General features: G+C 40.8%; 1 protein-coding gene across 3 annotated transcripts in view; it reads left to right on the top strand.

Annotated features, from left to right (window-relative positions):
* The first annotated feature begins 63 nt into the window (after positions 1-63).
* LOC133651715 (dedicator of cytokinesis protein 7-like) overlaps positions 64-15,944 on the top strand; it is an 81,395-nt gene continuing 65,514 nt past the window's right edge. For all 3 annotated transcript variants that reach the window (XM_062049768.1, XM_062049767.1, XM_062049769.1), the window contains exons 1-6: positions 64-67; positions 5,791-5,878; positions 6,186-6,364; positions 6,517-6,585; positions 6,696-6,822; positions 15,366-15,578. In XM_062049768.1, the coding sequence (XP_061905752.1) occupies positions 5,846-5,878; positions 6,186-6,364; positions 6,517-6,585; positions 6,696-6,822; positions 15,366-15,578 (621 nt within the window). In that variant the 5' untranslated portion in view covers positions 64-67; positions 5,791-5,845. The remainder of the gene's footprint in view (positions 68-5,790; positions 5,879-6,185; positions 6,365-6,516; positions 6,586-6,695; positions 6,823-15,365; positions 15,579-15,944) is intronic.

Raw genomic sequence — 15,944 nt, 5'->3', positions numbered from 1 at the left:
AATGTAACAAATTGTTTAAACGCCTTTATTTGCGCTTTGTTTCCTCAAGAGTGTCATCGCACAACAAGTAAGCTAGGTGTGACGTCACTAGCTAGTGCCGCGCTCCATTGTTGCTTCATAACGGTTGTGACGTCATTATTACACCTTCTCTGAACTTCTGGCAAAGTAAACAACCATCTCCTCTGTTGTCAACAATGTGCGTTTCCTTTTTGCAGCCACATTTATTATTCACGCAACAGTCAAGGCACTTTCAACAACAAGGAAAGACAACTAAAGCAAATACAGACACTATTAAGTATTAATAAACAATAATGATAATACAATTAAAATGGTTACCTAAATCACTTTATATGTTTTTTTTATAAAGATATCAATTTAAGGGCTTTTGTACTCTTAATCATTGTCCAAGATTTGATTGATAATTCTGACTGCGTGGGTTGCCTCCGGCTTCCTCCCACCTCCAAAGACATGCACCTGGGATAGGCCCCTCCCACCTGCAAAGACATGCACCTGGGGATAGGCCCCTCCCACCTCCAAAGACATGCACCCGGGGATAGGCCCCTCCCACCTGCAAAGACATGCACCTGGGGATAGGTGAGGTGGTGACTTGTCCAGGGTGTACCCCGCCTTCCACCCGATTGTGGCTGAGATAGGCTCCAGCACCCCCCGCGACCCTGAAAGGGATAAGCGGTAGAAAATGGATGGATGGATGGAATTCTAAACCATTAAGCCAATTAGAAAATGTAGGCCTTACTTTCCTAAATAGACACTTTATGTATTTTTCTTTTTGCCTGGAGCATAATAATGTTGAAAAACATTTCTATATTAGTCGTTTATAAAAATACTACATTTGATGTCTTCTATAGAGAATGGGGACATGTCCACACCCTTGTTTCTCAGCCAATCTCTCATCTCCTACCAAAACACTTTTTTGCAGCCAAGTACTTACTTCCTGTTTGACTTAATACAGTACTGGTTAACCATATTTTCAGAAAGCTTACCTCCCATCACTATTATTCACATTTTGTACATAATGTCAATGCAAAGTTCTGCTTACTTCACCAACTGGTGAATGTAGTCAATAATTAAAAACACAAGTGATGTTGTTAAAGAGGCTCTATATTGCAGGAGCTCAATGTGGACCTGCAAAAAAGTGAGTCAGAGATGGTCTATATCATGGGTGTCAAATTCTGGCCCGCGGGCCAAATTTGGCCCGCCGTGTAATTTCACTTGGCCCTTGAGGCAATATCAAATTTACATAAGAGCTGGCCCGCCGGTAATGTACTGACCCGCCGGTATTATACAGCGGCAGTGCCGCTGTAACACCGCATTCACCGCTAATACTCAATACTTGCCAACCCTCCCGATTTTCCCGAATTTCAGTGCCCCTCCCGAAAATCTCCCGGGGCAACCATTCTCCTGAATTTCTCCCGATTTCCACCTGGACAACATTATTGGGGGCGGGCCTTAAAGGCACTGCCTTCAACATCCTCTACAACCTGTCGTCACGTCCGCTTTTCCTCCATACAAACAGCGTGCTGGCCCAGTCACATAATATATGCGGCTTTTACACACACACATGAGTGAATGCAAGGCATACTTGATCAACAGCCGTACAGGTCACACTGAGGGAGCCCGTATAAACAACTTTAACACTGTTACAAATATACGCCACACTGTGAACCCACACCAAACAAGAATGACAAACACATTTCAGGAAAACATCCGCACCGTAACACAACATAAACACAACAGAACAAATACCCAGAACCCCTAGCAGCACTAACTCTTCCGGGACGCTACAATATACACCCCCGCTTCCACCAAACCGCGCCCCCGCCCACCAAGTTAATGTTGATATTTACCTCAAAAGGCTGCAAATAGAAAAGAGGCATTACATTTTTTATTAAAATTGTATTTAATATACCATTGATGTTTTTTTGTTTGTTTTTTGAAAGTTGATTTTGCACTATTAAGTTATATAAGCGTTGCTTGTTCCATATTCAGTGTTAAAGCAAATCAGTGTAGCAAACTGAGCAATAATTAACGTTTTATTCATGCACTTTCTCTTGCTACTTCAAGGCTTGAATGTTTGATTCATTCATTATTGTTATTTTATTTTCAAATGTATTGTTAGCCTGTGGAAAAAGTTTATTTTGATATTTACGCTGCAAATAGAAAAGAGGCATTCAATTTTTATTTAAATTTTATTTGATCTGCCATTGATATTTTTAATTATTATTATTATTTTTTGAAACTCGATTTTGCATGTCACTATAAAGTTCTATAAGCCTTGCTTGTTCAATATTCAATGCAGAACTTGTTTGGGTCCCTATTAAAAGGTTAATTTGTTCAACTTTGGCCCGCGGCTTTGTTCAGTTTTAAATTTTGGCCCACTATGTATTTGAGTTTGACACTCCTGGTCTATATAGAATAGAATAGAATAGAATAGAAAATATCTTTATTGTCATTGTACAACGAAATTGTAAGCAAAACTAATTTAGTGCAAATTCATAACAAAAACTTGCACCAAAAAAGAGAGCTCTGAGCCGCTGCGTCTATGCGCGCGATATCAGTGTTTTCTGAGCAAAGGCACTTTTTTTTTCTTTGAAAAAATCCAGAGGCACACCACCAGTAGAAATCATTGAAAAATGAAACTCAGCAGCCGATATTGACAATTAAAAAAGTCGTTGTCGCAATTGTTGGATATGACTTTAAAGCATAACCAAGCATGCATCACTATAGCTCTTGTCTCAAAGTAGGTGTACTGTCACCACCTGTCACATCACACCCTGACTTATTTGGACTTTTTTTTGCTGTTTTCCTGTGTGTAGTGTTTTACTTCTTGTCTTGCACTCCTACTTTGGTGGATTTTCCTGTTTTGTTGGTATTTTCCTGTAGCAGTTTCATGTCTTCCTTTGAACATTCCCCGCACCTGCTTGGTTTTCACTAGGAATGTCCGATAATGGCTTTTTGCAGATATCCGATATTCCGATATTGTCCAACTCTTTAATTACCGATACCGGTATCAACCGATACTGATATATACAGTTGTGGAATTAACACATTATTATGCCTAATTTGGACAACCAGGTATGGTGAAGATAAGGTCCTTTTTTTAAAAAATTAATAAAATTAAATAAGATAAATAAATTAAAAACATTTTCTTGAATAAAAAAGAAAGTAAAACAATATAAAATCAGTTACATAGAAACTAGTAATTAATGAAAATGAGTAAAATTAACTGTTAAAGGTTAGTACTATTAGTGGACCAGCAGCACGCACAATCATGTGTGCTTACGGACTGTATCCCTTGCAGACTGTATTGATATATATTGATATATAATGTAGGAACCACAATATTAATAACAGAAGGAAACAACCCTTTTGTGTGAATGAGTGTAAATGGGGGAGGGAGGTTTTTTGGGTTGGTGCACTAATTGTAAGTGTATCTTGTGTTTTTTATGTTGATTTAATAAAAAATAAAGAAAATATGATACCGATAATAAAAAAACAGATACCGATAATTTACGATATTACATTTTAAAGCATTTATCGGCCGATATTATCGGACATCTCTAGTTTTCACAATTAAGACGATTGAAGTTTTGCGGACGCTATCCTTCCTTGAGTGAACATTGTTGATTGTCATGTATGGATGTACTTTGTGGACGCCGTCTGCTCCACACGCTGTAAGTCTTTGCTGTCGTCCAGCGTTCTGTTTTTGTTGACTTTGCAGCCAGTTTAGTTTCAGTTTCGTTTTGCATAGCCATCCCTAAGCTTCAATGCCTTTTCTTAGGGGCACTCACCTTTTGTTTACTTTTGGTTTAAGCGTTAGATACGTTTTTACCCGCACACTGCCTCCCGCGTATTGTGATCACAACAAACCATGTTCCCGACATCTACAAAGCAATTAGCTACCTTCTGCCACTTACTGATATAGAAGAATAGTACACGGTTACTCTGCTGAGCTCTAGACAGCACCGACACTCAACAACAGCACATTATTTGCGGATTATAATTACTGGTTTGCAAAAAATGTTTTTAACCCAATTAGGTGAAATGACATAATCTCCCACGGCACACCAGACTGTATTTCACGGCACACTAGTGTGCCACGGCACAGTGGTTGAAAAACACTGACTGAAGTGTGCTGTTCTTTGGTTTTTAAGGACCTACCTAGCTTATTCCTGGGCCCCGATTTAGAGCTTTACCTGCAAATCACCTTATCTTCACTCTTACTTAAAAGACTTAACCTAGCAGTGCTTTTCAAAGCTTTTTTTAGGCTGGTGAAAAGGTGATGTTTCTATGATGGATTATTGGCTCCATCAAGTCATGTTGGTATGCACTCACTGTATTGTTTCCCAGATCTCCTCCTCTCCTTCAGTGGGACATACAGTATTGTGTCGTGCCGGATGCAGGAAAGGGTGGGAATTTGTGTTCTGGCTCTTGCCCTCTCGGTTCATAGCTTTCCTACTTCCTGTTTTAAATAGAGGTGCTTTCCTACTTCCTGTTTTAAGTGGAGGTGCACAGAAAGAACTGCAGGAACTGCTTGTGAGTTTTGTGAGATGATCAAGTCGGCGACTGGAATATGGAGCAACGTGGGAGTCCATGTGTCAGTTGGATGAAACATCTCTGCAGTCTGGCCTGCTGCATGAGAGAAACAGACATTTGCTGACTTTCAAGTAGCAGCTGCTTGCTGTCTCTTTGAGACTGGATTGTGTGCTTGTTGGCTGCTTTTTTTCTCTCTCCCCCTTTGTCGCTGTCTGTAAGCCTCTCATTTGCCGTTGCTCCATCAAGAGCAGAAACGGGAGCTCTGGCTCAGTGCCTGTATAGCCACGTCTTTTGTGACATCTGCCTGCATCTCCATGCATAACAGCTGTTGTGGAGTCCAAAGTTAATGAGGAGGTCAAATATGCTCCTTCTTCAAATAATGCCATTCTCTTGGATAGATTGCTGTACTCCTATTAAAATAAGCTGCACCTCAAATAGTAGTGATCTGGCTGTTTGAGACTGGAATCGGATCGGCGCCAATATTTAACTTATCTTTTTCATAGCTGTGTTGTGGTTTTTACATGGCTTAAAATTGTACTCGTGTGAAAGATTCCTTCAAAAAGGATGGACACTCTGGGAGACAATTACATTTCCAAATGACTTGTTACACAGTGAAGTGAAAACCATTTCAGGTGACTACCTCTTGAAGCTCATGGAGAGAATGTCAAGAGTGTGCAAAAAAGTAATCAGAGCAAAGGGTGGCTATTTTGAAGAAACTAGAATATCAAACATGTTTTCAGTTATTTCACCGTTTTTTGTTAAGTACATAACTCCACATGTGTTCATTCATAGTTTTGATGTGACAATCTACAATGTAAACACTCGTGAAAATAAAAATAAACTAATTGAATGAGGAGAAGGTGTGTCCAAACTTTTGACCTGTACTGCGTGTGTGTGTGTGTGTGTGTGTGTGTGTGTGTGTGTGTGTGTGTGTGTGTGTGTGTGTGTGTGTGTGTGTGTGTGTGTGTGTGTGTGTGTGTGTGTGTGTGTTTGTGTGTGTGTGTGTGTGTGTGTGTGTGTGTGTGTGTATGTACAGTGGGGCAAAAAAGTATTTAGTCAGCCAACCATTGATTGTCAATGGGTGGCTGACTAAATACTTTTTTGCCCCACTGTATATATATATATGTATATATATACATTATATATGTATATGTGTATATATATATATATATATATTGTATGTATATATATGTGCACGCACGGCCCCCTGCATTACTTCTATTTACCCTTCCTCAGGACGGTGGCTGCAGAGGTCCGGAAGCAAGTGTCCAGAGAGTATGGCTCCCCGCTCATGTCCAAAAAGCGAGGAGCACTGCACCATCCTGTGAGTCGCCCTGTAATTGATCTGTATTTACCTTTCAGCTTCAAAGCTGCAATTAGCTAAGTTCTAAACCCAGCTTTAGTCTCTCTGCTCGGGCAAAACCTGAACGAGGGTACATATGTAAGATGTTTAGGAGAATATCATCTGAAATGCCCTGATGGGAGGGTGACACAATTGTTAAATGGATGAGCAGTTGGGACAGTGACTATGTATTTATTCAACTAGATCATCCAAAGCAATCAGACCTTTTGTCCGCCGTCCCCTTTTTGCAGACTGATCTGTGGTTTTACAGTCTGATGTTACTCCACAGTTACCCCTGACTGAGGTCGTGGAGCCAGTGGATTTTGAGGAATATTTGAGCAGTCATGCTCCCGGGGTGGAGTCAGGCCCTCTCAGGCAGCTGATGGAGTTTCCCCAGGACGATTTAGAGCTCCACCACTCAGACAAAGAGTGCACTACGCTGGAGCCGCCGCTGCCTGAGGAGGAAGAGTAAGAAAAAGCTTGCCGTGGCCAACACATCCTTACTTGCGCATCTCCCAGCCTCGGACAAATGTATCAGAACAAAGCATTTCTTGGTGTGACACCGAGGGAACATGTATATTAAAGGACACTTACTTATGCATGTGCTTGTCTTACGTTAGCGCACTGGATCCCCGAGTGAGAGACGCCTTGGCAGTCTACACAGATGACTGGCTCGTCATTCAAAGAAAGTAAGTGGCAGACACACTGGAACCAGTTGAGTTTTTTTTAAAAAATTTGAATAATGCACTTGTGCAGGTGATTGGCAGTTGTGATATTAACATGTTCAACTCCCCGCTAGATACCAGCGCTACAGCACCACGCACAGCCCGCAGAGCTCCGAGCGACAGAGGGAGAGGCAGCGAGGCCTGCTCAAACAGACCTTTGAACTGGACCAGGCAGCTGCTGCCGAGCGCCAAGACGAGCAGGTACAGTAGCAGCGTCACAGTGACCTCACCGCCATTTTCATGGGATTAGTATGGCCTCAAAACGCTAAAAAACACCCTCATTTTGAGAACCAACGTCCTCTACTGTAGACATTTGATTTAGGTCTATTTATTTTGTCAGTTACAAAGAGCTTTGCAGTTTTTAGGGACCTTCTGCAAAAAAGCTAGTAAAAGATAGTCTCATTGACAGCACTCTTCTGTTTTTTGGAATCCACTGCAAACATGTGACGCTCTCACACACTTTTTTAAACTGAACTCACAGTCCACCAGTTCAATAGCCCAAATAATGAAAGAGAGGACCTAAGATGGAACACTATTAGTATAACTAAAGAAGTTGGACTACTGACTGCAACTGAAGTAAACAAGCTGCAGCAACACATTAGTTACATAAATCACATTACGGAAAATATGTGTAAATGCCTAAAAGGAAAAGACGTGTAAACGCCTAAAAGGAAAAGATGTGTAAACGCCTAAAAGGAAAAGATGTGCAAACGCCTAAAAGGAAAAGATGTGTAAACGCCTAAAAGGAAAAGATGTGTAAACGCCTAAAAGGAAAAGATGTGTAAATGCCTAAAAGGAAAAGATGTGTAAATACATAAAAGGAAAAGACGTGTAAATGCCTAAAAGGAAAAGCTGTGTAAACGCCTAAAAGGAAAAGATGTGTAAACGCCTAAAAGGAAAAGATGTGTAAATGCCTAAAAGGAAAATATGTGTAAATGCCTAAAAGGAAAATATGTGTAAATGCCTAAAAGGAAAAGATGTGTAAATGCCTAAAAGAAAAAGACGTGTAAAAGCCTAAAAGGAAAAGACGTGTAAATGCCTAAAAGGAAAAGATGTGTAAATGCATAAAAGGAAAAGACGTGTAAATGCCTAAAAGGAAAAGATGTGTAAATGCCTAAAAGGAAAAGATGTGTAAATGCCTAAAAGGAAAAGATGTGTAAATGCCTAAAAGGAAAAGACGTGTAAACGCCTAAAAGGAAAAGACGTGTAAATGCCTAAAAGGAAAAGATGTGTAAATGCCTAAAAGGAAAAGACGTGTAAACGCCTAAAAGGAAAAGACGTGTAAACGCCTAAAAGGTAAAGACGTGTAAACGCCTAAAAGGAAAAGATGTGTAAATGCCTAAAAGGAAAAGACGTGTAAATGCCTAAAAGGAAAAGATGTGTAAATGCCTAAAAGGAAAAGATGTGTAAATGCCTAAAAGGAAAAGATGTGTAAATGCCTAAAAGGAAAATATGTGTAAACGCCTAAAAGGAAAAGATGTGTAAATGCCTAAAAGGAAAAGACGTGTAAACGCCTAAAAGGAAAAGACGTGTAAACGCCTAAAAGGAAAAGATGTGTAAACGCCTAAAAGGAAAATATGTGTAAATGCCTAAAAGGAAAATATGTGTAAATGCATAAAAGGAAAAGACTTATAAATGCCTAAAAGGAAAATATGTGTAAATGCCTAAAAGGAAAAGATGTGTAAATGCCTAAAAGGAAAAGATGTGTAAATGCCTAAAAGGAAAAGATGTGTAAACGCCTAAAAGGAAAAGACGTGTAAACGCCTAAAAGGAAAAGATGTGTAAATGCCTAAAAGGAAAAGACGTGTAAACGCCTAAAAGGAAAAGATGTGTAAACGCCTAAAAGGAAAAGATGTGTAAACGCCTAAAAGGAAAAGATGTGTAAACGCCTAAAAGGAAAAAATGTGTAAACGCCTAAAAGGAAAAGACGTGTAAATGCCTAAAAGGAAAAGACGTGTAAATGCCTAAAAGGAAAAGATGTGTAAATGCCTAAAAGGAAAAGACGTGTAAACGCCTAAAAGGAAAAGACGTGTAAACGCCTAAAAGGAAAAGACGTGTAAACGCCTAAAAGGAAAAGACGTGTAAACGCCTAAAAGGAAAAGACGTGTAAACGCCTAAAAGGAAAAGATGTGTAAATGCCTAAAAGGAAAAGATGTGTAAATGCCTAAAAGGAAAAGACGTGTAAATGCCTAAAAGGAAAAGATGTGTAAATGCCTAAAAGGAAAAGATGTGTAAATGCCTAAAAGGAAAAGACGTGTAAATGCCTAAAAGGAAAAGACGTGTAAATGCCTAAAAGGAAAAGACGTGTAAATGCCTAAAAGGAAAAGATGTGTAAATGCATAAAAGGAAAAGATGTGTAAATGCATAAAAGGAAAAGACGTGTAAATGCCTAAAAGGAAAAGATGTGTAAATGCCTAAAAGGAAAACATGTGTAAATGCCTAAAGGGAAAAGATGTGTAAATGCCTAAAAGGAAAAGATGTGTAAATGCCTAAAAGGAAAAGACGTGTAAATGCCTAAAAGGAAAAGACGTGTAAATGCCTAAAAGGAAAAGACGTGTAAATGCCTAAAAGGAAAAGACGTGTAAATGCCTAAAAGGAAAAGACGTGTAAATGCCTAAAAGGAAAAGACGTGTAAATGCCTAAAAGGAAAAGACGTGTAAATGCCTAAAAGGAAAAGACGTGTAAATGCCTAAAAGGAAAATATGTGTAAATGCCTAAAAGGAAAAGACGTGTAAATGCCTAAAAGGAAAAGACGTGTAAATGCCTAAAAGGAAAAGATGTGTAAATGCCTAAAAGGAAAATATGTGTAAATGCCTAAAAGGAAAAGATGTGTAAATGCATAAAAGGAAAAGACTTATAAATGCCTAAAAGGAAAATATGTGTAAATGCCTAAAAGGAAAAGATGTGTAAATGCCTAAAAGGAAAAGATGTGTAAATGCCTAAAAGGAAAAGACGTGTAAATGCCTAAAAGGAAAAGACGTGTAAATGCCTAAAAGGAAAAGACGTGTAAATGCCTAAAAGGAAAATATGTGTAAATGCTTAAAAGGAAAAGACGTGTAAATGCCTAAAAGGAAAACGCGTGTAAATGCCTAAAAGGAAAAGACGTGTAAATGCCTAAAAGGAAAAGATGTGTAAATGCCTAAAAGGAAAAGACGTGTAAATGCCTAAAAGGAAAAGATGTGTAAATGCCTAAAAGGAAAAGACGTGTAAATGCCTAAAAGGAAAAGATGTGTAAATGCCTAAAAGGAAAATATGTGTAAATGCCTAAAAGGAAAAGATGTGTAAATGCATAAAAGGAAAAGACTTATAAATGCCTAAAAGGAAAATATGTGTAAATGCCTAAAAGGAAAATATGTGTAAATGCCTAAAAGGAAAAGACGTGTAAATTCCTAAAAGGAAAAGACGTGTAAATGCCTAAAAGGAAAAGACGTGTAAATGCCTAAAAGGAAAAGACGTGTAAATGCCTAAAAGGAAAATATGTGTAAATGCTTAAAAGGAAAAGACGTGTAAATGCCTAAAAGGAAAAGACGTGTAAATGCCTAAAAGGAAAAGACGTGTAAATGCCTAAAAGGAAAAGATGTGTAAATGCCTAAAAGGAAAAGACGTGTAAATGCCTAAAAGGAAAAGACGTGTAAATGCCTAAAAGGAAAAGACGTGTAAATGCCTAAAAGGAAAATATGTGTAAATGCCTAAAAGGAAAAGACGTGTAAATGCCTAAAAGGAAAAGACGTGTAAATGCCTAAAAGGAAAAGACGTGTAAATGCCTAAAAGGAAAAGACGTGTAAATGCCTAAAAGGAAAAGACGTGTAAATGCCTAAAAGGAAAAGACGTGTAAATGCCTAAAAGGAAAAGACGTGTAAATGCCTAAAAGGAAAAGACGTGTAAATGCCTAAAAGGAAAAGATGTGTAAATGCCTAAAAGGAAAATACGTGTAAATGCCTAAAAGGAAAAGATGTGTAAATGCCTAAAAGGAAAAGACGTGTAAATTCCTAAAAGGAAAATATGTGTAAATGCCTAAAAGGAAAAGACGTGTAAATGCCTAAAAGGAAAATATGTGTAAATGCCTAAAAGGAAAAGACGTGTAAATGCCTAAAAGGAAAAGACGTGTAAATGCCTAAAAGGAAAATATGTGTAAATGCCTAAAAGGAAAAGACGTGTAAATGCCTAAAAGGAAAAGATGTGTAAATGCCTAAAAGGAAAAGACGTGTAAATGCCTAAAAGGAAAAGACGTGTAAATGCCTAAAAGGAAAATATGTGTAAATGCCTAAAAGGAAAAGACGTGTAAATGCCTAAAAGGAAAAGATGTGTAAATGCCTAAAAGGAAAAGACGTGTAAATGCCTAAAAGGAAAAGACGTGTAAATGCCTAAAAGGAAAAGATGTGTAAATGCCTAAAAGGAAAAGACGTGTAAATGCCTAAAAGGAAAAGATGTGTAAATGCCTAAAAGGAAAAGACGTGTAAATGCCTAAAAGGAAAAGACGTGTAAATGCCTAAAAGGAAAAGACGTGTAAATGCCTAAAAGGAAAAGATGTGTAAATGCCTAAAAAGAAAAGACGTGTAAATGCCTAAAAGGAAAAGACGTGTAAATGCCTAAAAGGAAAAGATGTGTAAATGCCTAAAAAGAAAAGACGTGTAAATGCCTAAAAGGAAAAGACGTGTAAATGCCTAAAAGGAAAAGACGTGTAAATGCCTAAAAGGAAAAGATGTGTAAATGCATAAAAGGAAAAGACTTATAAATGCCTAAAAGGAAAAGACGTGTAAATGCCTAAAAGGAAAAGATGTGTAAATGCCTAAAAAGAAAAGACGTGTAAATGCCTAAAAGGAAAAGACGTGTAAATGCCTAAAAGGAAAAGACGTGTAAATGCCTAAAAGGAAAAGATTGGCAACACTAAATGGTCCCTAGTGTGTGAATGTGAGTGTGAATGTTGTCTGTCTATCTGTGTTCGCCCTGCGATGAGGTGGCGACTTGTCCAGGGTGTACCCCGCCTTCCGCCCGATTGTAGCTGAGATAGGCTCCAGCACCCCCCGCGACCCCGAAGGGGATAAGCGGTAGAAAATGGATGGATGGATGGACTTTAGCTGCAGACTTCTTCTGTTTGTTTGATACTGTCATTACTGCCTCGAGTGGTGGCAAAGTGTATTACAACTGAGTACCACTACTAAACCACAGCTGAGACAATGGTTAAGAAACACTGTTTTACACTACTATCTATTAGACCATGACAGTACTATCTATTATCATATGGAAAATGAAAATTGTTAACAACAATTTCTACTAACTTGATGTCATTAAAGATAACTTATTTCACATGTATTATTTAGACATGCCTTATATGATAAAAGGTAGCTAATTTATTGATGTGGCAGTGCCAGAGTGTGATGCTCTTTTAAAACACTTTACTTCTTAAGAAATGATATCATGGGTTATTTTGCCTGAACTTTGGACTCTAAAGACTACTCTTCAAAAGAGACACAGTTCAGCGGCAGTTCCCATGAATTGTTTCTGACCAGGGGACAGTTGACCTTTAAAGTGACCAATCAGAAAGGAGGAGAGTTGCTAGGCCGTTTATTCAATGCTTGCCCCAAAGAGCCAAAAGGGTGGAATGTCACATGCATGGAGAAATAGAAAGACATGGCGAGCGCAGACGGACCCCACGCATTAGCAAAAAAGACGCTAGTGAATTGGACGTGCAAAATGAGTCAGTGGGTGCAGAGTGTGATTTTACACGTAAGGACTTTGGCCCTGTTTTGACGCCATAGATTAGTAAGTAGGTACATTTTATTTATAAAGCACTTTTCACAGATCAAATGACAAAGTGCTGTACAAAACATAGATGAAGTAAAACAACAATTCAATGAAAACAACAACATCATAAAAAGGATACAAAGGGGATTCAAATTGATAGTTAAAAGGTGCATTAACTAAAAGCTTTCCTAAAAGGAGAAGTTTCCTAATGTTTCTTCAAAGTGTCAACACAGTCAAGATCACAGAGGGACTGGTGCAAGTTGTTCCAGAGTCTGGGAGATGTAGCCTGGAATGCCAGGTCTCCACGGATTTTAAAACCAGTTTTGGGATCTTTAGAAGACCCTGAAGAGTAGGTGCATAACTAGTCAGTGATGTACTGAGGGGCCCCACCACGCAACTGAAGAGTAGGTGCATAACTAGTCAGTGATGTACTGAGGGGCCCCACCATGCAACTGAAGAGTAGGTGCATAACTAGTCAGTGATGTACTGAGGGGCCCCACCACGCAACTGAAGAGTAGGTGCATAACTAGTCAGTGATGTACTGAGGGGCCCCACCACGCAACTGAAGAGTAGGGGCATAACTAGTCAGTGATGTACTGAGGGGCCCCACCACGCAACTGAAGAGTAGGTGCATAACTAGTCAGTGATGTACTGAGGGGCCCCACCATGCACCTGAAGAGTAGGGGCATAACTAGTCAGTGATGTACTGAGGGGCCCCACCACGCAACTGAAGAGTAGGTGCATAACTAGTCAGTGATGTACTGAGGGGCCCCACCACGCAACTGAAGAGTAGGTGCATAACTAGTCAGTGATGTACTGAGGGGCCCCACCATGCAACTGAAGAGTAGGTGCATAACTAGTCAGTGATGTACTGAGGGGCCCCACCACGCAACTGAAGAGTAGGTGCATAACTAGTCAGTGATGTACTGAGGGGCCCCACCACGCAACTGAAGAGTAGGTGCATAACTAGTCAGTGATGTACTGAGGGGCCCCACCACGCAACTGAAGAGTAGGTGCATAACTAGTCAGTGATGTACTGAGGGGCCCCACCACGCAACTGAAGAGTAGGTGCATAACTAGTCAGTGATGTACTGAGGGGCCCCACCACGCAACTGAAGAGTAGGTGCATAACTAGTCAGTGATGTACTGAGGGGCCCCACCACGCAACTGAAGAGTAGGGGCATAACTAGTCAGTGATGTACTGAGGGGCCCCACCATGCAACTGAAGAGTAGGTGCATAACTAGTCAGTGATGTACTGAGGGGCCCCACCACGCAACTGAAGAGTAGGGGCATAACTAGTCAGTGATGTACTGAGGGGCCCCACCACGCAACTGAAGAGTAGGTGCATAACTAGTCAGTGATGTACTGAGGGGCCCCACCATGCACCTGAAGAGTAGGGGCATAACTAGTCAGTGATGTACTGAGGGGCCCCACCACGCAACTGAAGAGTAGGTGCATAACTAGTCAGTGATGTACTGAGGGGCCCCACCACGCAACTGAAGAGTAGGTGCATAACTAGTCAGTGATGTACTGAGGGGCCCCACCATGCAACTGAAGAGTAGGTGCATAACTAGTCAGTGATGTACTGAGGGGCCCCACCACGCAACTGAAGAGTAGGTGCATAACTAGTCAGTGATGTACTGAGGGGCCCCACCACGCAACTGAAGAGTAGGTGCATAACTAGTCAGTGATGTACTGAGGGGCCCCACCACGCAACTGAAGAGTAGGTGCATAACTAGTCAGTGATGTACTGAGGGGCCCCACCACGCAACTGAAGAGTAGGTGCATAACTAGTCAGTGATGTACTGAGGGGCCCCACCACGCAACTGAAGAGTAGGTGCATAACTAGTCAGTGATGTACTGAGGGGCCCCACCACGCAACTGAAGAGTAGGGGCATAACTAGTCAGTGATGTACTGAGGGGCCCCACCATGCAACTGAAGAGTAGGTGCATAACTAGTCAGTGATGTACTGAGGGGCCCCACCACGCAACTGAAGAGTAGGTGCATAACTAGTCAGTGATGTACTGAGGGGCCCCACCACGCAACTGAAGAGTAGGTGCATAACTAGTCAGTGATGTACTGAGGGGCCCCACCATGCAACTGAAGAGTAGGTGCATAACTAGTCAGTGATGTACTGAGGGGCCCCACCATGCAACTGAAGAGTAGGTGCATAACTAGTCAGTGATGTACTGAGGGGCCCCACCATGCAACTGAAGAGTAGGTGCATAACTAGTCAGTGATGTACTGAGGGGCCCCACCATGCAACTGAAGAGTAGGTGCATAACTAGTCAGTGATGTACTGAGGGGCCCCACCATGCAACTGAAGAGTAGGTGCATAACTAGTCAGTGATGTACTGAGGGGCCCCACCATGCAACTGAAGAGTAGGTGCATAACTAGTCAGTGATGTACTGAGGGGCCCCACCATGCAATGCATGGAAAGTCAGGACTAAAATGTTCAACTCAATGTGGCATGTGAGTAGAAGCCCATGAAGACTGGATCTAATGGGGGTAATGTGGACTGGTCTGGTCTAAAGTCTGGCAGCTGCATTTTGTAGCGACTGAAGTCTCTTTAGAGTTGACTTGTTGAAAAGAGAGAAGAGAGAATTGCAATAGTCAATACCAGATGAAAAGAATGTGTTGATGATCATTTCCAGATCTAATTTTGACAGCAAATTTGTGACTTTAGAAATATATCTGAGATGCTAAAAACAGTTTTTGCTGAGTTGACGACAGAGACCCTCCAGAGACTTGGACTGATTAGGAAGTGACAAGTTGAACATATTGGAGGCCTCAGCTGTATTTGTACATGCAGTGGAATGTAACTAACACTACCATTGTGTAAGTGCAGATAGAGAAAAGAACATTCTTCTCTTGATCTTCCAACATCTGCAGTCAACCCTTCAGGGTGACGTCTTCCCTAGCAAGAAATAACAACACATGATCTCAACCTTTTTTTTTTTCTTTTCTTCCACCCTCTTCCACCCCTTGTGGATCAGGATGACGCAAAGCGGCGTTCGGCCTCTGTTGATGAGACGCCGCGGGGCAGTTGGGCCTCCAGCATCTTTGACCTGAAGAACTCCTCCCCAGACGTGCTCTTCCCCACCGTCCTGGAGCGCACGGGGCCGGAGGACATGGACTGCCGCAACACAGAGGCACGCCTGCAGGGGCGCCACGGTGACCTGCTCGGCCTCTACCCTCCGCCCGATGAGGTTTGTGTCCAAAAATATGTTATGTAATATTTGTCAGAGCAGGAACCCTGCTCATTTTGAGTATGAGCCAACACAAGAAAGTCAAGGTAGCTATGGCCAAAGGTCTATTTCTTGTCACAGTTCAAACCCCATCTGGTTTAGCATTCTCTGTTGGGGCAGGAACCCTACTGGTTTTCACTTTGATTGATTGATTGAGAAGTTAATTGACATCTTAAAGAATGTAATCCATGTAATGCTTTAAAAGGCAAATGGATGGCACAAAAAGCCAAGAGGCTTGTTTCCATTGTGGTCCATTAAATATTCATCACATTTGATACATTCAATAATACAAACCCTGTTTCCATATGAGTTGGGAAATGGTGTTAG

This window comes from Entelurus aequoreus, linkage group LG06 (assembly GCF_033978785.1).
Source record: "Entelurus aequoreus isolate RoL-2023_Sb linkage group LG06, RoL_Eaeq_v1.1, whole genome shotgun sequence".
Classification (NCBI taxonomy): Eukaryota; Metazoa; Chordata; class Actinopteri; order Syngnathiformes; family Syngnathidae; genus Entelurus; species Entelurus aequoreus.
This window is presented reverse-complemented; position numbering and strand designations above follow the sequence as displayed.